This window comes from Etheostoma cragini, chromosome 17, assembly GCF_013103735.1.
Source record: "Etheostoma cragini isolate CJK2018 chromosome 17, CSU_Ecrag_1.0, whole genome shotgun sequence".
NCBI lineage: Eukaryota > Metazoa > Chordata > Actinopteri > Perciformes > Percidae > Etheostoma > Etheostoma cragini.
In genome coordinates this window covers 18,378,391-18,403,443 of record NC_048423.1, presented here as the reverse complement: position 1 = coordinate 18,403,443, position 25,053 = coordinate 18,378,391, and the positions used below count along the sequence as shown (strand labels likewise).

General features: G+C 43.6%; 2 protein-coding genes across 4 annotated transcripts; both read right to left on the bottom strand.

Moving 5' to 3' along the window:
• Window positions 1-205: 205 nt before the first annotated feature.
• On the bottom strand, window positions 206-17,659 carry mypn (myopalladin). 3 transcript variants are annotated; one of them, XM_034898296.1, is made up of 20 exons: window positions 17,388-17,658; window positions 14,858-15,940; window positions 10,345-10,520; window positions 10,206-10,257; window positions 9,649-10,093; window positions 9,460-9,543; window positions 9,076-9,217; window positions 7,994-8,110; window positions 7,140-7,917; window positions 5,273-6,442; window positions 5,053-5,185; window positions 4,311-4,388; window positions 2,791-3,012; window positions 2,562-2,711; window positions 2,404-2,477; window positions 1,477-1,603; window positions 1,188-1,395; window positions 898-1,063; window positions 662-795; window positions 206-552 (listed from the first exon to the last, which is right to left on the bottom strand). In XM_034898296.1, exons 2-20 carry the CDS (start codon window positions 15,937-15,939, stop codon window positions 374-376), a joined length of 5,517 nt encoding a protein of 1,838 aa, XP_034754187.1. In that variant the 5' UTR covers window position 15,940; window positions 17,388-17,658; the 3' UTR covers window positions 206-373. The 3 variants fall into 3 exon arrangements, with proteins under 3 accessions (XP_034754187.1, XP_034754188.1, XP_034754189.1); XM_034898297.1 differs by lacking the exon at window positions 4,311-4,388 and having other exon boundaries at window positions 17,388-17,659; XM_034898298.1 differs by lacking the exons at window positions 7,140-7,917; window positions 7,994-8,110; window positions 9,076-9,217; ... (4 more) ...; window positions 14,858-15,940; window positions 17,388-17,658 and adding an exon at window positions 6,865-6,956.
• Window positions 17,660-18,248: 589 nt separating this feature from the next.
• cacul1 (CDK2 associated cullin domain 1) lies at window positions 18,249-24,488 on the bottom strand. The gene is made up of 8 exons (XM_034898299.1): window positions 23,825-24,488; window positions 23,505-23,631; window positions 23,241-23,343; window positions 21,505-21,600; window positions 21,264-21,366; window positions 20,901-20,990; window positions 19,515-19,653; window positions 18,249-19,402 (listed from the first exon to the last, which is right to left on the bottom strand). Exons 1-8 carry the CDS (start codon window positions 24,174-24,176, stop codon window positions 19,363-19,365), a joined length of 1,050 nt encoding a protein of 349 aa, XP_034754190.1. The 5' UTR covers window positions 24,177-24,488; the 3' UTR covers window positions 18,249-19,362.
• Between the last annotated feature and the right edge of the window lie 565 nt (window positions 24,489-25,053).

Here is a 25,053-nt window from a genome sequence, read left to right as displayed (position 1 = left end):
GAGGCTGGGGGTGTGGCCTTGATCTGCAGCCACTTTGCTTGTTTGAAAGCCATGGGCCAAATTCTCTGGATGGGCAAAGCAGAGAAAGGGGAGGTAACCTTGCCCCTTATGACCTCATAAAAGACCTCATAGGTAGGCTGGGGGAACACATTTTAATGTTAAAAAACCTCATAAAGTGAAATGTTTATGCCATGGGACCTTTAAACACAATAACTCTTTGCCATTCTACTCTGAGTGTATCACTTCAATAGCATCACACAATTCACATGGCAATCGGCTCAGATCGTTTTTCCCCTTTTATCCCTTTACTGTTTGGACCTCAGGGAAGCCTTAGTGTGTGCCGGGGAACTCGGACTGTCCCCCTGCTGCCGTTTCACAGCTCCTCACTCTCCAGCATGACCTCAGGAGGGGAGCTGGAGAACAGGATGGGGTTGGTCTCCGACGTGGGGAAAGCTGACTTGATGTCGAGGCCCTGGCCCGTCAGAGCTGCATAGCGGCTGCCTGTGCGTGCAGCCTTTTTCATGGGTGCAGGGATGCTCTGATGCCACTGTGCTGAAGGCGCAGCAGATAGCTAGTATTACTACTTAGAGTGACAAGCTAAAACAAAGGTGCCACATGTCTTAACAAAGCTAATAGTTACATAGATGTACAGAATATTCACCATAGATATCAAGCCTGCAGGTGCAGGATACAATTCCAGCTTCGTTTTTAGCTGAAACTGTGTACCAGCCAGCATCGTCCTTTGTTGTTGGATGGATAAGGAGACACACATATCCTGTTGCATCATGGGTCATGCTGAAATGAACAGATCATGGAGAATTCATTCATTTGAAACTTTTAAGTTGCAATACTTGGGAGTGAAACAGCTATACAGAGAGGCTGAGAACTCCTACCGACCTGATTCTGTCCTTCGTTTTAGGAATGGTGTCATTGTCTTTCTTCCAGAAGATGACTGGAGGGGGCATACCCACCACCCGACACTCCAGCCTGACTGGAGACCCCTCAGGAATACCCATGTTCTGCAGCTTCTCCAGAAACTGGGGAGGATGCTTCATCTCTTTCTCTAAAGTGGACACAATTTGGATTACTGGCACTTTGAAACAGGCCATGGGGCATCACACTAAAGTATTTAATTGTTTTGCATATTATTAATTCATTCCTTTCCATTAATTGTATCCAGTCCTTACCCACAACATTCAGCTCTAGACTAAAGGAGCTCTGCCCTGCTTTGTTGCTTGCAATGCACGTGTATGTGCCGGCGTCATTCTGGGTCAGAGGATCAATGACCAGAGAATGGATGCCATTCTCCCGCACCAACATCTTGTGGTAAAGGTCTGGATAGATTGGCCTTCCGCTGACCAACCACATCAGCTCTGGGTTGGGGAGGCCGCTCACCTGGTAGACAACAAACGTTGAAAGTAAGGTAAGGGTAAAACTGCAATATGTCCGTATCAAATGCCAGGACCAGCTGCCTACCTTACAGTCTAGTCTACACAGTTTTCCCTCATGACCCATCATGTCCCCCGGAGCCTGGAGGAAGTGAGGCCGAAAAAAACGCTCTTCCGTTTGTTCACTTTCAACTTCCTGTATGCGGGCTCGCACCCTGTAAAACATGAGCAGAGCACATTATGGGGCACAAACGCACATTTTGGCATTAATCAATGACATCTTTCTCATAGTGTATGTTAGCCTTTTGTTACAGTCTAGTGCAGAGCCTGTTTAGAATGATTCCTTGGTCCTTGGTATTACTGCTGCTTGCAACTTTCTTAAGAACCGCACATCCACCTGACACCTTCTTTGAGTCCTGCGCAATACACCTGCCATGACACAGTTGTGTCTCCTAACAATGTTAGGGTATACGCATCATGTCCTAACAGCTAGCTATTTGGGACCAGGCTATTTTTGGCTAGCGTTCATTCTGATGCTCGGAATGTTTGAGTTGGCTACAATGTCACATCACCAATCTCTCTTTCTTCATCTGTTCTTTTAAGTACTGTAGCCAGCGACGGAGAGCGAGCTGTACCAAGCATGCTGTTTGGCGATGTAACAGTTATTAGTGGTGGCCTCGCAATAATAATCTATGTGTACAAAGTGGGTCCGTCTGTCTTTCGGTCGCTCAATTTTCTTGATAACCGTTCATCTGATAAACTTCACACTTGGCGGGTGTATTGCTGAGGACCCAGTGAAGTTCAGCATTGAGTACTAGCTCTTGAGATGTACACATTAGATATTTATTAGCATCATTACTGTCGAAGACGCCTTCTATTTTAGTTAGACACTGTACACATGATCACAAAACAGCATTATTGTCAGGGAGGAAAATCAAGAATTAGCTGGTCCCTCATGCTGCAGAGGGATTCTTTTTACCTCTGCAGATCACACTGCACACTCAGTCCTGCTCACCTCTGAGAGTGAATGGGTGTCTTTCGGGGAGGTCCCGTTTGGACTATCAAATGACCCGAGCAGCTGATACGTCCCTGATGGTCATTAAACATCAAATATTAGATTTTGCAGCTGGAGAAAAGGCGTTGACAGCAAGAACTGGAAGTGTGAAGTATCACCTGTGGATTAGCTGCCATGACGGTGTAGTTGCCATCGTCGTCATTGGTCGTGGACTCTATATGTAGAGCACAGGTCCCATCCCCCTCTCTTATCTTCCTGTAATGGATGTTCTTCCTCAGGACCTGCTTGCCATCCTTGAACCAGTAAACCTGATGAGAGACACCGATGTAGAGGATAAATGTGACAGATCACGCTCTCATTTATGCAGCAGAGTTGTTGACCTCTCACCTTTGGAAAAGGGATTCCCACTACTTTACATGAGAAAGTGACGGGCACGCCTTCCATGGCTCTGAAGTTCTTCAGCTTCTTGTCAAATATGGGTGCGATACATCTTCCTGTAGGGACGTCATCGTGCTGCACCTCATCGTCCGACTCCTCCACCGGCGTACGCTCCAAACGGAATTCGATCTCACTCATTAATCTCTGCTCAAAATTGGACACCTTGTACTCCTAGAAAAATAGGATAACCAACCACCACATAAAATAAATCTCCACAGTCAACATCTCATAACATCTGTCTTGTACCGACACTTAAGGTCCCATGGCATGAAAATTTCACTTTGTGAGATTTTTTTACCATTAATATGTGTTCCCCCAGCCTGCCTATGGTCCCTTGGTGGCTGGAAATGGCGATAGTTGTAAACCAAGCCCTGTGTATCCTGCTCTGCCTTTGAGAAAATGAAAGCTCAGATGGGTCGTTCCGGACTCTTGCTCCTTATGAGGTCATAAGGGGCAAGGTTACCTCCCCTATCTCTGCTTGGCCCATCCAGAGAATTTGGCCCACCCATGAGAGAGAGACATCATGGCTTTCAAACGAGCAAAGGGGCAGTTGGTTAAGGCCACACCCTTGGCCTCCACCTTGCCCCCCCTCTTTCCTCCTCAAAAGCACCAGGCTCAGAAATGGCACATTCTAAGGAAATCTCATTATGGGACTGGCTCTAGTGGCTGTAATTCTGCATCAAGGCTGAATTTTGGGAAAGAGACTTCAGATATGGTATTAGGGGACCAATAAGGTCTATTTAAAACCATCCAAAGAGCACCATGTCATGGGATCTTTAACACACTGAGATATGCAACAAATGCTGTTGGAGAGGTATGCAATACTCAGAAACATAAGACAACGTGCATCTATTTATCATGTACCGTGGTATTAAAGTAACAAACTATAACTCAAGTGTCTAAAGAAAGAGGTACAGATTGTGACTTTAAACCATTCGGTGTTGAGGACCATGCAGTGGCATCTGTCCGACAGTATTATTCCCGGTTGGTAAAGCATTGTGCTCAGACAACCAAACAAAATAGGGCTGAAGGTAAAACAGAGAACAGAGGAAGATGAACTGCCGAGTTGAAAGACAAAACTAGCTGGAGAATCTTAACACATGTGAAATGCAAGGACAATATGCATTTTTTTAAATTTTTGTTTTCCAGAAGTGTAGCGAAAAATAAGTCTATGTCATGTTGGTCTTTTGGGAAAATCTGAAATGCAAACAGAAGAAAGGGGCTGCAAGCTTCAGTGGGGATCATGTCAAATAAGTTAACCAAAAACTGGAGAATACAGTACAGTTGTTACATTGCATTAGCTTATTGAATGCAAGCTACATATTAGTACTCAAGCGTTAATTGCTTTATTAGAGAAATTAATTAACCATGGTATTTAGACACTAACGTTTCGTAATCTCGGTCTGAAACATTTTAATGACCTATACAGATACGAGCAAAGCAGTGCTTGGGACGGAAGATCCTTGTACCTCATCATAGTTAATGACAGTAGCAGGAATGTTTGGTCCAGGGGGTCTGCTCACTGTTTCCCCCTCATTACTCAGCTTCTATGAGAGGATAGGGATGGATGATGAACACCAACGAAGACACACACATACTGTACACACAAACATATACTCATGGAATAATGCACAAGCTAATTGTTAATGGCATGTGTATGTTGTTAAGCTACATGAACAAAAAGCAAGGAACGACTGGGGGTGGAAGGTTGGCTGATGCTCGGCTCATTCAAAGCGAGTTCCTCATTGCCTCAGAGTCAATCGGAACTGGCTTTGTGTCCCTTTATCATTTTACATTTTGAAATATTTTTTAAAATATCTAATTATGTATTCATCTCAAAAGGAGTACATTATAAAAACCTGGAGACAAGTGAGAACATCATCATTGGTTAACATACAGTAAACTTGGTTAGTTCAAGATTTGTGATCACATACCTACATGTCAACAAACGCATCATTTATTGACATTTGTATTCACACACTGGTCTAATATCTAACTGAGCAGGGATTCAATGGAGGCTCAAATCCACTTCATATTTAAAGAATCCAGCAGACCCACCTTTGGGCTGAGCTTTATTTTGTGAACATGTTTTTTGTTTATGCAAGTAGTAGTTTGCATCATTATATCTATTCACCACTACATCACTGCGATGAAAGCAGTCACAAAAAGGAGAAAACAAGGAGCGCTGCACAGCTGGAGACTACTTAGTACCTGCTGATGTGCAAACTGTGCAGTATCATCTTTCCAGCGAAGCTTTTTTTCAATGTCTTGGAGGAGAATTTCTCTGCTTCCTCGAACGTCTTCAGTTGACGGGAGGCGCGCCTTTGGTACGTTCTTTTTTAGCCTGAACATACAGAAGGGAAAAAATGTATTAGAGTATGTGACAGTTCAGTAATCTCATGAGCCTTGTAGTCCGTCGGAGTGGGCGTACCTTAAAGGAGCTCCCTTGGGCAGGCCCATTGAGTTGGTGGGCTGACTCGGGGTCAGGGACGGCAGGACAGAGCTTAGGAACGCCACCGGGTTTTGAATGGGGCTGGGCGTGGAGCTGCTGGAGGTGGGAGAGGAGGCCTGGGGAGGCGACTGGGCTCGAATGGCGCACATGCTGTTCAGGAATGGCGCGGACACCAGTGTGGGAGAGGACACGAGGGAAGGAGGGCTGGTGGGAGACTTAAGCACCCTGGTTGGGAAGGTCCTGGGTGGCGGGGAGAATGGTGGGAGAGTAGGAGAGCTGGCTGCAGAGGAGTGGAGCTCAGCGGCCAACTCTTGGAGCAGAGGGACTGGGGATTCGGTTGGGGAAAGACTCCTGACTGGCGAGAAGGCCTGCGCAGCTATGAACTCTTTAGGCCGGGTGTAGTTGAAGGTGTGGGAGGTGGCGGTAAGGTTCATGAGGGAGGCGTGGGTGCTTCTCAGCAGAGGAGCAGGAGATGTGATCTGCTGTGAGGCTGAGGTTGGATCTGCAAGGGCTGTGCTAAGTTTTGGTGCGGGTGGAGAGTAAAATTGGGGTGTAGGTGCAGTCCTGGCCAGAGCTGCAGGGGACAGGTTGAGATGGGAGGCATGGATGGTGTTCATCTGGGTTACAGGAGCTATACTAAGAGGAGGAGCTGTTTTCAGCTGTGGGTCAGGTGGAGGGGAGGTCACCAGGGAGGAAGTCTTTAGCTGAGGAATCGAAGAAGACAAGCTCAAAGGAGAAGTGTTAAGACGAGGTGAAAAGACGGCGTTGAGAGCTGGAGCTGAACTCAGAGAGGGAGCAAGGGGAGCGTTGGTCATTGGGGGTGCAGAGGGGGCCGTTTGCCGCAGGGGCGCCGTGGTGTTCAGGTAGGGCTGGAACGGTGGGGGGAGGGGTTCACGTTGTATTCTGGGTGACCACAGCGGCGCTTCATTGGTACTTTGGACCTCAGGCCTGATCTGGGCCTGGAATTGGGGCTGTGGCTGGAATTGGGGCTGTGGCTGTGGCTGGGACTGGGACTGGAACTGGGGATGGGGCTGGGGCTGGGGCTGGGGCTGGGGCTGGGTGTGGGTGTGGGTTTGAGTCTGAGGCTCAGGGTCCTGCTGCTGCTCCATGAGGACCTGGTTGTGCAGAAGCTGGAGCTGGGCTGGGTCCCTGTTGATCAAAGCAAAACTAAAGTTAAAGCCAAACCAAAAAAATGACACTATACATGGTGAAAATGAGAGCGGCTCAGTGCTCTGCTCTCATAAATTAAGTAAATCCCAGCTGGAAGAAGTCAAAGTCAGCATGAAGAATACTCTGCCCTTTTATGGGCTACCTACAAGTAGCCTGTAAACAAAACCCTGTCTACGCTCTAGATCCTTTCAGCTCTCATTCTAAACAAGACACTCTCTTTAAATTTATCACCACATTCCTGCAAACTCAGATTGATTAAAAACATACAGGACAAATGATCATGTTAATTTGTGTTTTAAGCCTATCAAACGTACAAACAGCTCATTAAACCATACAAGATTTCATTTACAGTGTTGTCTGAAATATTAGATAGACATAAAACACATAAAAGGTACACTTACAAATAGAAAATGCCATCCTTTGTTTTAGAAAGCCGGAAGGTCCACATTTCAAGTCTGCATCACATTCATTTATGAACTGCAAATGATCACAGCTGCTTGAGCCAGAGAAGGAGGAACCTCCCACCTCTGAATACGGCCAGAGTTTAGATAACCCATCTACAATCTCTCTTTTCCTTATACTACACTGTTGTAGACCATTCTGGCAGCCTTGTTAGCAACTGTGACATTTCTGAAACTCATCCGGTTAATCTAGTTTTTGCATTTGCTCTACTTACAGTTTAGGTTTAGCCAGCACTGGTGGTGGTTCTTTGTTGACTGCCATGCTGGGGTCTTCATCAAATTGACTGGAAGCGTCACTTTGTACATCCTCCTCATCCTCAGGCAGTTTGAAGTGCACACGCAAGCCGACTCTGGAGCCGATGCGTGACACTTTGTGGTTTGTTTGGGCGCCTGTTTTTAGGCAGGAGTTAGGAGGAGGATCAGGGAGAGGCACCACAATGAGACTCCCATTCTGATGGTTTGGGGTGCTCTTAACTTTTGGGCTTGTGTCGGGCGATGCCATTGAAGGTGTGGACATTGTCTGCTCAGCTGAAGTCACAACCACAAGTTGAGAAGTGAAGGGTTTTGGGTATGAGAGCACCTGTGTGCCGCTTGGTGGTTCTAGACGTGCTCCACTGGATCCAGAAGAGTTCTGGTGGAGGTAGATAGGATCTAAGGTCGGGGAGCTGGTGCTGCTAGAATTGAAGCAGGAGCTGCTGATGCTCAGGCTGGAGGGTACCAGACTTGGTAGACTGGTGCGGAGGGGGTCTGGACGCAACATGCTGGAGCCATTTGGGTCCAGACGGAGGGTGCTGGTGTTCAAGGGGTCCAAGCGTAAGGTGCTAGAGACGAGCGGCTCTAGGCGAATGGTGCTGGAGTGGGGCTTGACGCTGCTGGTCACAGTAACCCCCGGTTGGGGGTTCACAGTGGGAGCTGATGAAGGTTCTTGGATTCGATTGGGCTCCACTGTCAAACTGCTGAAAGGCCTCACGTGGTGGCTGTTGCTGCCATTGCCTGATGTGAGAAAGATTTGAATATTTTCCATGTACATTCCCAAGAATACATGATGAAAGTGAATAAGCAGCGTTACCTTTGACCCTAATTGTAGCAGTGCTGGACACGGTTCCATACATGTTGCTTGCTGTGCAAGTAAACATCCCCGAATCTTCAGGAAAGACCTCAGCAATGACCAGAGTGCATATTTCCTCTAGAGGTAAAAACAAAGTGATACTCACATGATAAAGTCGGTTTGGTTTGACTGCGTATTAACTTCTCAACTTAATATACAGAGGAAAGATACATGACTTGTGTTTCAGATGCAGCAGTGAAGTTTGGGGCTGAGAGTCTATCTGCAGCCAAGGCCGGTTGAAGTGATCTGCCATTGTGGTTTGATACAGGATGAGAGACTACCTTATATGGTCCAGAGTCAGGGAAAAGCAGCTCTGGCTTATGTACAGAAGAAGGGCAGAAGCCTTCGCCAAGGACTATAAACACTTCAGCAGATGAATATGTACACACAACAGCATGTAGCATGTGTTTGACTGATGCTTCTTTATAATGTTCCTGATTCCGCTAGAGATCTGGGGCTTTAAAGCAGTCAGACAATCAGTTGCTGCAACATCACTTTTATTTGTCATTTTTAAAATTTCCTTTCAGAAATATATTTCGGACTGTATATGATGTTGAATTTGATATTTCAACACTTTGTTTTCTAAGATGATACCATTTACAGTATTTAAAGCATATACATTTATGCATGTAAACACATACATAACCTGTAAATCTTTTACAGCAATAGCAACATTTTTCAGCTTTTTGGGGTTTATTAAAATTTCCCACATTTGAATAAGATTTCATTAAAATTGATTTCATTTGTTTTGGTCTCAGGAAATATTCTCAGTGGACATACTACAGTACACTAACAGGCTTTTGAAGGAAATGGTAAACGTTAAAAAACTGTGTTTAATTTTATGGCTACAAAGTATACAATTAAGTCTTACAATCTTCTTTGATTCATTTTTCTAAGAACTTCTATTCTTTATGAAACAAGGCAGTTCAAATCTGGCTGCAGCACATGTACTAAAGTCACAACGCTCTCAAAATAAATAAATACATAAAGCACATTTGCAATTTCGATAATAGAACAAAAGGTGGTGCAACAGTAGAGCTTACTTTTCTGCAGGATCCTGAAATCAGGAGAGTCCTCAATGATTTTTCCCTCTCTGGACCAGTCCACTTGAGGTGATGGCACCCCTTTCACGCGGCACTCTAGCACCACCAGCTGGCCTTCTGACACAAGGAGGTCTTGCAGGCTCTGGTTAGACAAAAGACAAGAGAGTGTGTGTGTGTGTGTGTGTGTGAGTGAGTGTGTGAGGGTGTGTGAGGGTGTGTGTGTGTGTGTGTGTGTATGTGTGTGTGTGTGTGTGTGTGTGTGTGTGTGTGTGTGTGTGTGTGTGTGTGTGTGTGTGTGTGTGCGTGTGCGTGTGTGCTTATGTGGGCGTTTGTGCGCGCATAATCGACAGCAGCAGTATGCATCCTTTTGAAAATGACGATTACCTTTGTGAATACAGGGGCAGCCATGATAGGTTGGCCGTTCAACCCTTGTGGATAGTCCGGATAGTTGTGGTTGGAGGTTTGACTCTGAAGATACAAAACACACGGGGGGCATGTTAATTAAGCCTAACCCCCCAAAAATATAATGTTGAACAACAATTATAGAGGAAGGCAGTGTTTACGCTCATCTACCTCGGGTTGGGGTGTTTGTGTTGGGGCTGACAGGACAGGCAGCGCAGAGGAGACCACTGAGTTTAGAGGCAGTGATGTAGCTATGGCTGCAGCTGTCTGCACCGGAAGCAGAGTGGATGTGACAGATGTTGACACCTCCCGGGCTTCTGAAAGTTCTGTATCGCCTGGTGTTAACGTAGGAAACACCTGCACAGGTGACACTGTTGCCTCCTCCTGAGCAGGGGGTGCTGTGGATGCCACGGATGTTTGAGAGGGCTCAGGGGCTGGAAGTATGGTGGCTAATGTCCGGGCAAGTAGAAGAGGATCTGGGATTATTTGGTTAGTCGATGCAGAGAGCTTATCCGCTGGCTCCTCGGTGGCTGCTGCAGGTAGGGGTGACGGAGAGTCTTCCTCTTCTCCAGAGAGAGTTTGGCTCGATGTTGGAGGTAAAGATTTCCTCTGCAACCTTTGAAAATCACAGAAGTAAGAAAGTAATTTAGTGTTGCAATAAGGTTGCTTAAGATTCATATAAGTTATTTTTGGACGTGGCTCTTAATGACAATACTGTAGAAACTCACTGGGCTACATGTTCAATGTGCTGTTCCCCATCAGAATCCGAAGAGGAGGCACCTGTCGGTTTGATTTAAAAAAAAAAAATGACTAACAGTGTTTCCCTGAACTGTAAAAGTGTCAATAACGAAGAAACACAAGAATCACCTTCGACATAGATCTCAGCTGACGTGGAGTCAGTGCCATAGAAATTAGATGCGAAGCAAGAGTAGCGTCCAGTATCTTCCTCGAAGGCCTCTGCGATGATCAGGGAGTGCAGCTCGCCGTTGGTGATGATCTGAATGTCAGGGCTGTTCTCCAGCTCCTTGCCCTCACAGAACCACCTAGCATCAAACATATTCATCACATTGCTCAGGACACCTTAGCATTGTAATCTTCTTCCAGTGCTTGTATTTTCTAAAATTATATTTTCATTGATTTCCTGTTATTAATTAAAGCATGTTCGACATGCAAATATGTTGGAGGAAATCACCTTTGTAATGATTACATTATATTAGCTTTAAAAGGTACCATATGGAGTTTTTGACCAATAGTAGCACTATGGTGTGATATCTTCATGAGTGAGTCTCTCATGTAAGCGTTTGTGGGCGGCAGTAAAAAGAATTCTAAGTAAACAATGATGTGAACAATACATGATTTGACATTTTGCAAATATTTCTATAAGGAATGATATACATTTGTTATGACCTTAAGGTTACACACAGTGTGTTAATGGAACTGTCACTGAAGGCCAAAGTTTCTAATTCACACAATTTCATATTCATTTGTCACTTGTCTTTGACATTACTTAATATTTAGTTTCAGCAAGTGATCTACTTCTATTTCCACTTTAGTGATAGTACTGTTATGTGACTTAAATATTGTAGGAGTAGGATATTCCAAGACTCTCCCGCCGATGCTTCATTATTCAGTAGTCTTTTTCCTTCTATTAACCTTCTGACACCATTTCTATGAGGCTGGTATCACGGGATGTCTTTCCCATTTCCCTAATAGTGCCCCTGGCTTGGTGCCAGTTGGTAGAGTTCTGCAGGCCAAGACAAAAATGTTTTGATGAGCGAGCCCTATCCCTTTCACTGTAGACACGAAGCCATGTCAGCGTGCCAGTTTGGAGGCCGCTTCAATGCACTGTTGATGTTATGAAGATGAGGAGCACACAACAATTAATGTAGGAACTTTACTATCAAATCTAATATTTTTTGTCACCTCTATTATTGAATGGAAAAACGGGGAGATGAAATGCATCAAGGTCCCCTTACATTAGGTCAGCGCCCTATAGCCAATAATCAATATTGTAATCTATGATTTTATGCGGTCAAATTTATAAATAAATGGGCATAAATCATATTAAGAAAGAAAAACATCCACCCTGGCTAATATTACATACCAGACATTGGTTGCATCCAGTACATTAGAGTTGCAGTTGTCAACAGTCTATTTATTCATTGTAGAGAGAGAGAGAGAGAGAGAGAGAGAGACAGAGAGAGAGAGAGAGAGAGAGAGAGAGAGAGAGAGAGAGAGAGAGAGAGACAGAGAGAGAGAGTAATCCTATATTTTTTTTTCTGTCCTGCCAAGCAACACTTGCAGCCGCCTCTACGTCAATGCACATCTATTTTGAGCAGATGAGGTCTTGAAGCTTTATAAAAATCCAACCAACAAACATACGGGGATAAAGTGATGTGTTGCTCTCTGGCAGAACTTCACCATACAATCATAAATCTCACTACTGCTTTCACCAAGCTCATGGAACACATAACACTTTCTTTCAAATACATATGCAGCTAATTACACTATTAGCTGAATATGTCCCCAACTCTTCAATTCATAAAGTGTTCCAAAAAGCAGTTTACACAAAAACTCATTACTCAAAACTCAAACTAAGCACCCCATTGCTTCTCAAATATCTATGGAAAAGAATTCATTTAAGCCTTTGGCATTTTAAAACAAAATCCTGGTGTAGTTTCCAGTGAAAGCACGAAGCTACACTGAAGATCTTTACCCGATACACTTGCTGGAATGTGCTGTCAACGTTCTGCCTGAAACAAGGCTGTGTCATTTCTAATGAGTAAGAGTCTAAATTGAAAGCATGAGTAGTAGAGGAGGTGGCTGATCTGTGAGGCAAAGGCCCCGCTCTCTCTGCACCTGTCAGGGTTGTTTTACCTTTTGACTTCAGAATCAGAGAGGAGATTCCCTCTGGAGCCTGGGAGCTCGGACTGGCTGACCCAATCAAATACTCATAATGCTAAACATAGACTCAGTATACACACAATGCTACAACCTGACCCACCCAGAGACACTACACCACTGCAAACTGAGGGGAAAGATAAACCTGACAACTCTATTTTGACTCCTAAAGGCATACTCCTAACCCAGTAGTTGCAGGAGAAACAAGCACAAACATCCCATTAAAGTCAATGAAAAAGTCTTCTGTTAATAATATTGAATAATCTATAAGTAGAAATCACTGAAACAGAACTCAAATCTTCAGACTTCTGTAAGACACTGAGACCAAACAAACAAACCATATAAAGATATGGTGAAGCTATAACGGTATGAATCATCTTACCCAACTCTTCATGCTTCTGTCAACAGCTCAGTAGGTTCCATTATCGGATGTGACTACAACTCTCAGTGCCAGTCCAGTCTAAAAATGGCAGAGAGCTACATTCTTCATGGACACGTTTATGTTAGTGGCTCAACAATGTTCAGTCGGACCAACAAGCCCATGCCCCCTAAAGTCTAAAACCTCAGCTTCACTTAGATTCAAGGCTTTGCTGTCCTGGGTGTCCAGCCGGGGTTTTAAAACATATCTAACAAAAGTGTCACAAAGAAAGCTAAACACAAGCATGTAAATTTGTAAGTACCATCGTGTTAGTCCTCACAGCAAATTCTGCTTTCCTCTGATCGGAAGGCAGTTAATTGAATAAAATGAGGGGTGGAAATGCCTCTCCTTCTACGGTCCATTTCGACTTTAAATGGCCACCCTCGTTACAATCTGATGATATTCTCCTTAAGAATGATAGAAAGCCATATGTGATTATCATTTGTCCCTGACATAACCCTGACACACACACTGACTCCCAAACTGACACACACACTGACACAGACATGGCTCCATCTTTAACACAATGTAACACACTAGATACTGAATGACACTGATACATGTTTGAGGCTGATGGATACACATATGAATATTTGAGGGTTATAAACTCTAATAACAAAACGTTGGCCAATATATCCTGTATATGTGAACATAAATGCATAAGAAACACACAACTTTTTTCTAGATGCCTTCATTTGGTTATTTAAGAATACGGATGAAGATAAATGCCGAGTGGGACATTTTACAGTTAAAACAACCTTTTCTGTTGTGGTAGGCAGACTGACAGTAACACTGTCATTACCTCAAACATATCTTTGGCACAGTTGGCACAATTTCTTGTTACATATTAGCAGAGTGCATATTCTATGTCAAGCATTAAAGGTCCCATGGCATGACAATTTCACTTTATTTTTTTTTAACATTAATAGGAGTTCCCTCAGCCTGCCTATGGTCCCCCAGTGGCTAGAAATGGTGATAGATGTAAACCGAGCCCTTGGTATCCTGTTCTGCCTTTGAGAAAAGGAAAGCTCAGATTGCCCGATCTGGAATCTTGCTCTTTATGAGGTCATAAGGGGCAAGGTTACCTCCCTTTACTCTGCCTTGCCCGCCAAGAGAATTTAGCCCACCCGTGAGAGAGAGACATTATGGCTTTCAAACAGGCAACGCTTTCCCAGCCTCCACCTTGCCCCCCCTCTCCTCCTGAGGAAAGCTCATTGTGGGACTGGCTCTAGAGGCTGTTATTCTGCACCGAGGCTGAATTTTGTAAAAGTAGCAATAGTGTGAAAAATAAGGACTCCATTAGAAATTAAAGTACTGTGTTGAAAATATTCCTTAAGTAATAGTATGAGTGATATGAGTAACATTAGGAGCAAAATGTGCCCTCAGTTTTAACAATTGAAGTATTAATTAAAAAAATAGCACTGTGAATGTTTAACTATTAGATGTCATATGATTGGATAAAGATTACTGATGTATTAATATGTTTTTGTTTTACTATTGAAGTTATTTTTTAGTTAGTAGACTTGTTACATACTTTTGGATAAATATTCATTATAAATTCAAAGATCATCATATGTTTTGTTTGTAAAATCTTATGTAAAGTAACTAGTACCTAAAGCTATCAAATGCATGCAGTGGAGTAAGCAGTACAACAATCTTCTCTGAAATGTTGTGAAGTAGAAGTACAAAGAGACATAAAATGGAAATACATAAAGTACAAATACCCCAAATTTATAATGAATTACAGAACTTGAGTAAATTTACTTTTACTGCTTACTTACTAGTTACAGTCCATCGCGGAGTAAAAGCCATGTTATGTCACCATTCCTTGCTGGGATTCCTTTGCTAAAATCTTCCCCAAACATAATGCAAATCCGGATGGATCTAGATCTTTAAGTACACTGGGAAATCTAAACTGACCCCTTCCCAGCACTTTGGCTTTTCTGCATTTATTTCATTGAGACAAATGTAGACTCATTTTGAAAGAGCATGGAAGTAGAAAGTCTTGCTGTATCTCCTGCAAACTAAGAAATAAACAATTATCAGTACACGTTGCCTTACCGGACTTCAGGCACAGGGAGTCCTCTTACAACGCAGTCCAATTGGACCTTGCTGCCCTCTGGAACCTCCCTGCTTTTCAGTTTCTGGATGAAACAAGGAGGCTCACACGCAGGCTCTGCTGGGTATGGAGTGTCTGTCAGGGCACAGCTTTCAGCCTCCTCCTCCGCCTCCTGGGAAACACAGTCGTACTGCTGCTCAGTAATCCTACTGTCCTGAAACCCCACATGCCCAATCCCAGAGTCCAGCTGGGCCTGTGGTTGGTGGCTTACTGCAGGGTGTCTCTCCTTCTCCACGTCCACAGGCATGGCAGAGCGCTCCCTGTTGTCTGGGCCGAGGGGATACGCTGTCCCATCGTTCTGGCTCTTGTTCTGGTTCCTTGTCCTGTGGGATTTGCACCCTCTCGGTCGTACCCGTTTGGAGCTGTTGGCCTTGAAAAGAGCGGAGAGCTCCTCAATGAAGTCTGCTGCCTTGTTGAGGAACTCCTTCTTGGACTGGGTCTCTGGACCATACGGGGCATTCCTCGCCGACCTTTCAAAGTCGTTGAATCCCTCACTGGAGTCTCTTGTGTTTTCTTGCCGTGAGGATGCTTTGTCCATCTTTCCGTCCGATGCGAGTGTTGTTGTGTGTGTTGCTAGCAGTTCTTGGAGTTCAGGGGCTGCCTGGCTGAAGGGCACTGTGGAGGGGGTGGCAAAAAGAGCAGGAGAGGGGTTAGCAAAGGGAACAGATGGGGGTTTGGAGGAAGAGACTGAGGAGATGTTGGAGGGGGTTGATGGTTTGACAGAGGCCATGACCTCAGCCCTCTCTTCCCGAGGCTCATGTCCGATGGCCTGGCGGGCCAGGTTCACACTCTTATCCAGCTCCTCCTGGCTGAGGAAGGCCGAGAGGTCTGGGAATTGGGGATCACTGTGGCCCACAGAGTCTTCAGCCTTGCCTTTGAGTGACCTGTAGATCTGAAGGCGTGAGGAAGAAGCGTCCGAGCGGCTCATCTCGCTGTGGCGCTGCTGGGCTCTTGCCTCTGCCAGGTAGCTCTCTCGTAAGAACTGAGACAATGACGACGGCTGGTCAATGTTGTTCTCCTGCATGCTGTGGAAATATCCCCAAAATATTCAATTACATTACACACGCAAGTATTTTTTTGAAAAAAGACTTCTCAATTTAGTGCTGACTATTATCCATCACAAGGGTTTTTAGAATGATTTCCCCCAACAGTCCATTTTCACTGCAATACGACTCAGCAAAAATATAACTGACAAAAAATAAAAGTTACCTAAATGTTTACTGTAATGGATCCACATTATCCCTGCAAATTAATTTTCATACTGCACTTAAAATGACTGAAACCAGTGGCTGTATGGACGATAAGACATAGGTCTAAAAACATATGGTGTGACAAGCTGTTTTAAACTGTTTTTTGGACCCTCAAGCAAGACGTCCACGTCTGATATTTTATAATACAAACGGTTTGTTATTGAGAAACTAATCGGCAGGTTAACCCCTGATCATTAGTTACAGCCCCTGTAACAAGTTATATGAAGTATACGCAATTACAGTATAATGAAAGTTGCGTACATTTTGCATACCTACATTTAAGGATAAAACAAACACGGCCCTTTAGGTCCCTGACATGTCTAACAGACCTTTAAATGACTACAGTAACTGAAGGAGAAATGACTAATGGTCAGATGTCAATTAATCAAATGTTGTTTTGATCCCTTAACACATTGGACAGATGTATAATACATACAGTAAGGAGCTAATAAAAACATACACCGATATGCACCTTAGATATGACTCACATTAATGTGACACTTGTAAACTATCTAGAGCAAAGATAGAACATTCAGAGAACAGAGACTGTAGTTAAATGCAGAGGATATTTTTTTAATGTTAGCCTAATTTCAGCCTTCCTCTAGCCTTGACAGGATCTCGGGTTCATGCACCGACGGGATACAGGCAGGCTTCCAACTCAGACCAACACTTAAAGGACGTTTAGACTTTGCACAATTTTGACACAAGGCATGAGCAAGTTATTGAATACAGACAGACGATAGGGTACACATATGCTACTGACACTCAAATCAGTGCAATTAAGAGGCAGCAATGCCCTTCCAGCAGACCTGAAGCTGCAGCTGTTGTGTACATGAATCCTTTGCAAACAGGCTCCAAGCCCACCGAGTCATCTCTAATAATAGCAAAGGGTCAGTTTACAAGAAGAAAATCACACACACAAAAAAAGCCGTTCCCCTCATTCTGTGCCCTTGTAGTCATGATTTTGATCAGCCACAACAATCATTAATCAAATGACTCAAACAGAACCATAATCATCAAAAAAGGGACACTGCTGAGAACAAACATTCACAGCCTGCAGAGGTGAACGGGCCCACACACCCAGGCAGGTTATGATCATTTAATTTAACATTTAAACCAAAATAGCTCGGAGATTTTCTGAGTCTAAATGTCTACAGGATGAGGCAGATGCCAGTCAACAGCATACTGAACAACAATTAAATTAGGGGGTGGTGTGTTTTACCTTCAGAATAAACCCAGCTGGCCCCTGTGAAGGACTGGTAAATCCTCAGAGTGCACCTGTGCTCATAGAGGGAGATTCCGGTCTTCCGGCGGCTGCCACCTGGGGAAATCTTGGACACAGGCAGCTGCCCAGCTTTCCCGGTTTTAGTGTACACAGTTCACCTTGGAGTTTACGGGAAAATATGGAGCCGAGTAGCTAGGGGAACATGTCACCAGTACAAGTAGCCACATTTGTCAGTGCGGTAGTCGCAGGTTATTTTGGGGAGGCCCATGTGTCTGCATGGCGTCCCAGCTCATTGGCCAGGAAGAGGGGGGGATTCCTCCTCCAGCGGTCCATCGGAGACCTCCATCCTACATTCAGAATTAGAAGCCCCTTGTTGAATGTTAACACAGCAGATCAACAGCAATGGACTGTTTTCAAAGCACTGTGTTACTCTATTGTGGTAAAACATCTTGCAGTAGTGTGTAGCATTTCATTGGTTGTAGAAAAGAAGAAAAAAAAAGATTTAATCGAAATAGATTATTGGAAGTGGAAGTTTATTCACAGTTGTTTAGTTCTTTTAACATGGATAAGAGAAAGAGTGATATGTCAGCAAGTAACATAGTACATCCAGTGTTTGGCAACTGACTTTCTTCTGCTTCTTGTCATAATGCCTACTTTAAGATTACATTTTTCAAGACCCAGATTTAAAATCTTGAATAGTGAAAAACAAAATCACCTTTGTGTCCCAAGAATAAGGAAATTAGTTTATTTGAAAGACAATGAGAACCCTTTTCAAAGCAAAAAAGCAAGCCTGAGCATCTATTTACACTTAAAACAGTGTAAGATGTGTATCAAATACTCTATTCAAGTGAAATTTTGTTAACAAAAATGCATCTGTGAAAAAAAGCTAGTGTATACTGACCGCTGTGCAAACACCAAAAACTATTTACATCATTATCATCAACATGTTAGGAACATTTAATGCACGGTTCTAAACAATATTGGCATATCATTCTTTCTGTAAAATCCATGAAGCGTCAGATTTGATATATTTACAGTTTAAAGATGATTTGGGTTGGAAGTTGTCAAATAAACTAAAGGGAAATAAGGAAATTGTCAAACACTATTCTGTGGTTGTTTTAAGATTTTTGGCAAACAGTGTAATGTCTTACATGGTTATCCCTGCCAATCATACATGCAAGGCTAAAACAGACATGGGACATTTAAAGTTAGAATTTGACTCAAGCCTAATAAACAGCTCAAAACGTGCTAGTATAAAAAAATGAAATGGCTCAGTGACTCAGAGAGCATACAACAATAACAGCGTCAGGCTAAATCCAATGCAGTTTATGAAAAAAGAAAAGAAATTGCAAATCCTCTTTGGCGTAACAGGAAAATACAATCCGGTTTACCAACACAGTAAAGGCATGATGAAGAAGAGAATAGTTGAGGTTAATGCCTTGGTTCCTCCTGTTCTCATTTCTTTCCACACTCATTTGTGTGGAGTGACTGGGTTACAGACACTGGGTGAAACTGAGGGAGTTGTAGTAATACCACATGGACAGTATTAATAGCAGCAATAGAAAGTCTTGATTAGCCCAGTCTATAAAAAAAGACACTTCTATGTTAAAGGTTAGGAATGAAATACCCATCATCAACCTATCCCTCATCAGGATATCTGATCAGAAGGCACCATGAAGGCACTCTTCAAATTAGGGGAACATTAAGAAACCCATCTCAGAGCCCACAGCGGCATGAAACTGGATGCATCATAATCACACAGGAAAGCACCATAATGGAAGTCTGTGTGGTTTTTTCAGTGCTGTAAGATGTAACAACCCTTTTGTGGTTCACAGTGATTTGTCACTGAGTCGAGAGAGATGAAACTGACACACTGTCAACACTGTACCTAGTGCAGTGAGCCAACTCGTTAGAAAGATGTAGGAGGCACAGTGATAGTTCTCCAACAAATCTGGCGACGGCGGCTCTGCTATCAGGAGTCATCGCTGGCCCGTTTGCGAGACTGGTCTCCCCTAGAAAACAAAAAACACATCACATTGGTGATTCAAAGTGAAGTGCGCTAACCAAAAGATGCGTTTCTATGCAGATTGTGGCTATCTGAGACAGACGCCTGAGTAAACAGACCGTGGAAATCCATTCATGGAGAGCTCCATCTGTAACTTCTGGTCATGAGCGGCGTAGTCAGGAAGCAGAGACTCCACAGCAGGAGGGTTGATCTGGGGAATAAAGCCAGAGAAGAGATCCGGGGCTAACTGGGCCCAGTCTGAAAGATGAAAACCAAGTGGAACAGAAGAACACATGTAGTGCAGCTTATTCTGAAGGTGGTGGATAATAACCAATATGCCTTTTTTTTGTGCTGTAGTCAAGGCAAAAAGATTACATTAGCTTGCAGCAGAGATACACTTATAGTCAATGCAGAGTCCATCCATCATTCTTTGCCTGTTTTTCAGCTTTTAGTATAAAGCAGTGACGTGGGTTACCACAGTAAACTAATCACTAAGGTTAAAAAGGATTTGACGCCTATTTTCGCCGAAAACGTTAGCTGTGCCAAGTTTGGAAGCTAAGCAATGTAGCAATGGAATGTAACTGCTGTGGACGCCACCTTTGGCAGTGTAAGACCAGCAACTCCTGTGTGCTACCAGACTTGACAAAAACACAGTTTACCTCGCAGGACACGAAAGATGCTATCGCTTCCCTCGTTTGATTAGTTGGTTTGTAGTCTTGCATCGCCAGACCTTCCTCCACAGCGCAGCGGAGGAGAGTCTGGCAATTCCGTACGGCATTCCAGGATGGGAGAAAAACTCTGGTTTATTGGCATTTCTTTAAACCAATCACAATCGTCATGGGCGGAGTTGAGCGCGGTACAAAATAGACTCAGGAAGGAACTTGTTTGGGTGGAACATGTACATTCATAAGTTGTTTTAGTTGTGGAAGAGAGAACTCAGATTACACAGATAGTTTAGCTAGTGGTCTCCATTTACCCTGCAGAGATCTGAGGAGCAGTTAACCATAGACCTCATTAATCCACCCGAGTTTAAAAAGCCAACACAAAGAGAGCCCTGGCTAACAGATATCCGGCCTAAATGAGGGACATCTGGTAGAATTTCTGTGGAACGTCATGGATATAGACTAGTTAAGTTTGTGTTATTGAGCAACTTTCAGATCCGACCTAACGGGTCATCAACAGTGGTACAATGCTTGGCTTCCGGTCTGCTTCACCATATGTGGGGTGGTGCCAACTGGCACCCAAGATACTGTTCTGTACTTTACTTTAGTGGAGTAACGTCATCATACAGACCTTAGTGAGGTCATACGGGGAAACGTTTTAGAAGGACTTGGGAAAAACAGCACTTTGACGCTGGAAAATACTTACTTGCTGACCAAAATGTGAATATTCAGATAAGAATACTTAAAAGGGTCACAATAAAAACTTCTAAAAATAATGGACTGGCCCTTAAAATGACAATAAAACTGACAATACAATCCTGAATAACAATGAAAACAGCTCACCTGGCCGGAGGCTGTAGAGGCCTTTAACCACACTGGCCATTGTAGATGGCTGCACTTGAAACGGCATGGAATAAGCCTTGATGAGAAGAGCTGAACAAGAGAAGAACAAAATTAAAAAGAAAAATATTTTAGAAGTTGCTTGTGTTAGAAAGGAATGGAGTCTTCTGTGGGTGCAGTTCAGCACATCCTGAATCCCAAATCCTGTGCTTTCCAGGCTAAGAGACACCAGCACAGCGGGCTGGGACAAACACCTGCCCTTGATAGAACCAAGTGTAGAGGACAGCTTTTTACTCCCAATTACAAACAGATGAATAATTTCCAGATGTCATGATAGACATCAGTCAAATTAAGGGATATACTCACGCATCAGTGTGTTCACATGTATTTCTGCGACGTGATCAGCAAACAGTTTCATCAGATCCTCTCTTAGGTCTCTGTTCAGCTTCGACTCGATGTAGAACTTGTTCTGAAAACATTGAACGTGAAAAAGAATTAATAGAGGGTGACACCGTAGCACAGGGCGAATACTTGGTGGCACCCAATGCACTAGAATTTCACCTAATATTCAAAGTTGTTTGTTATATTTAACAAAAACGATGCCTACCAAGTACATAAATACGGGAACTATACATTGAAGAGAAGCTATGTATTGCGTCAGCGCAACATTAAAGTTCTCAATGAAGTCCTCTGGTGGTCTGGCCTGGAAAACAACAATAAAAGTGTTAGTCAATTGTATGGCTTCTGTATACTGTAGCCTATGTACAGTGATGAAAATAAGTATTTGAACACCCTGCTATTTTGCAAGTTGTCCACTTAGAAATCCGGGAGGGGTCTGAAATTGTCATCGTAGGTGCATGTCCACTGTGAGAGACATAATTTAAAAAAAAAAAAATCCAGGAATCACAATGTATGATTTTTTAACTATTTGTATGATACAGCTGCAAATAAGTATTTGAACACCTGAGAAAATTAATGTTAATATTTGGTACAGTAGCCTTTGTTTGCAAGTCCAGAGGTCGAACGTTTCCTGTAGTTTTTCACCAGGTTTGTATACACTGCAGAAAGGATTTTGGCCCACTCCTCCACACAGATCTTCTCTAGACCAGTCAGGTTTCTGGGCTGTCGCTGAGATACACTGAGGTTTAGGTCTGGAGACTGGCTAGGCCACGCCAGAACCTTGACATGCTTCTTACAGAGCCACTCCTTGGTTCTCCTGGCTGTGTGCCATCATGTCATGTTGGAAGACCCAGCCTCGACCCATCTTCAATGCTCTGACTGAGGGAAGGAGGTTGTTCCCCCAAATCTTGCAATACATGGCCCCGGTCATCCTCTCCTTAATACAGTGCAGTTGCCCTGACCCATGTGCAGAAAAACACCCCCAAAGCATAATGCTACCACCCCCGTGCTTCACAGTAGGGATGGTGTTCTTGGGATGGTACTCATCATTCTTCTTCCTCCAAACACGGTTAATGGAATTATTACCAAAAAGTTCTATTTTCGTCTCATCTGACCACATGACTCTCTCCCATGACTCCTCTGGATCGTCCAAATGGTCATTGGCAAACTTAAGAAGGGCCATGACATGTGCTGGTTTAAGTGGGGGAACCTTCCGTGCCATGCATGATTTCAAACCATGATGTCTTAGTGCATTACCAACAGTAACCTTGGAAACGGTGGTTCCAGCTCTTTTCAGGTCATTGACCAGCTCCTCCCGTGTAGTTCTGGGCTGATTTCTCACCTTTCTTAGGATCATTGAGACCCCCCGAGATGAGATCTTGCATGGAGCCCCAGTCCGAGGGAGATTGACAGTCATGTTTAGCTTCTTCCATTTTCTAATGATTGCTCCAACAGTGGACCTTTTTTCACTAAGCTGCTTGGCAATTTCCCCGTAGCCCTTTCCAGCCTTGTGGAGGTGTACCATTTTGTCTCTAGTGTCTTTGGACAGCTCTTTGGTCTTGGCCATGTTAGTAGTTGTATGGGGTGGACAGGTGTTTTTATGCAGCTAATGACCTCAAACAGGTACATCTAATTTAGGATAATAAATGGAGTGGAGGTGGACATTTGGAAGGCAGACTAATAGGTCTTTGAGGGTCAGAATTCTAGCTGATAGACCGGTGTCCAAATACTTATTTGCAGCTGTGTAATGCAAATAAATAGTTAAAAGATCATACATTGTGATTTCTAAATTATTTTTTTTAGATTCCACAGTGGACATGCACCTACGATGACAATTTCAGACCCCTCCAAGATTTCTAAGGGAGAGGACTTGCAAAATAGCAGGGTGTTCAAATACTTACTTTCCTCACTGTAATAATTCTCTTGTTATTTGGGTTTGCTTACGTGTAGATGGGTGGAAACCTTTTCCAGATGATTTGTTATTTTTAATGTCAAATCATTGTAGAGCAGTTCCGAGTGCTGCTGACAAACACACTTGTAGACGTAACTAGGAAAACAAAGCAGAATCTTTTAGTCATTTCCTTCTCAGTTAACTAAAATGATTAGTGATGCACATGGCAACCTCATGGGGCTCATCAAGGCAACAGACATCACAAACTATAGGAACATCTGGCCAGCTCAGGTGTGTGCTTACCTATATTGTCTTACCTGTATATCTGTGCATAAGAAACAGAGATGTGGTCCGTGGGATTCTGAATCAGAAGACGGTCAATTGCCTTCTCCAGGTTTGGCCAGTGGTTTTGCCGGTAGTCTTCTACAGCCATTGCATTCAAAACTGAGTGAAATGAGAACTGGTGAGGTTTAAAGTGATTTCAGGCACCTTTTTCTGGCCTAACAGACCAACAGACGACTGTCTGCTGCCAGGAGCATCAGTCTGCACATATTAGTAACATTGCAGCAGGCCGAGCTGCTGAGTGAATACAGGATATCAGGCCCTGCTGTCATAGTAATCTATTATGTGAACTTACGGAACTTGGAAGTAACGTTAGACTCGAGGGTGAGATTTCCCTCAACAGCGGGTGGCGGAGCCGTGCAGTCGGTCTCGCTGACTTCGCTGCTCTCACTGCCTGAATCCGAGTCCATTAACTTTGACCCCCCGGTGGTGCCGGACCACAGTTGTCCTCTTCGAGTCCCCGGTTCTTCACCCGGCACCGGTGGACCGGCAGGTTCCGGGACCGTTGTTACAACCGACAACTGGCTCCTCAAATAGGTGCGGACTTTACTTCTGCTGCTGCTGCTGCTACTGCTGCCGCTGCTCGCACAATAGTTGTGGTTATGGTCGTCTTTTATGTCCAAACTGTCATCTTCCATGGCTTCCATTTTTACAACCGCTTCTGTGAGCTGAAGCCTAGCGTCACTACATTAACATTTCGGATAAAATCTAAGGGATAAAGTCACAAACTGTCAGGCTTCTTTCGTGGTGTCCATCTCGTTTTTGCTGTTGACGGAATTTTACGACACGTCGTATAACCGGACAGCTGAGAGAAATCCGGGAAATGTAGTTCAAAAGACTTTAGCTGAATAAAGAAAGTTCCTAGGCCTCACGTATGGTGACGTTAGGCAACTAGACCGTGTACAAGTGTTTAAAGACTAAATATCAATGAACAGACTTTTAACAGATTGACTAGGCTGACATTACAGCTAAATTAGATAGAAACCAATTGTACCGTACTAGGCATGCGCAGACTGACGTTTAGAAATGGTATTCCACAAATTTAGATAGTAACACCTCCGTCGACCCATTCTCTTAATACAGCCATGCCGACCACCTACCAACGTTAAATCCCTACAATTGCACTGTATTGCTGTTATAAAAACACATTTATCAGAATAATTTTTTTTTTAAATGTAACTTAGTCGTTGTTTCTCGTAAAAGTCCTTACCATCCTAGAGGAATGAGGAACTGTCAGGTGAGCCACAGGCGCTAGATGGCGCACTACTCATGTCTGCGACAAAGGCAACAACACGTTAAACATATTGATTTGAACACCTTGCTACCTCATGAGTGTGAAATAACAGAAAATAGTCAGTGTGTTTCTTTTTTTTTTTTTTTACTGAGAACACTAGCAGAGATAACCAGGATGTAAAAAAAAAAAATCTTATTTTCTTAAACCGTAAACAAAACATTGCCTTGTAATTGTTTAATGTGTTGGCATAGACCTCTATCCTACAAATTGGCTCAAATATGTTTATTTAC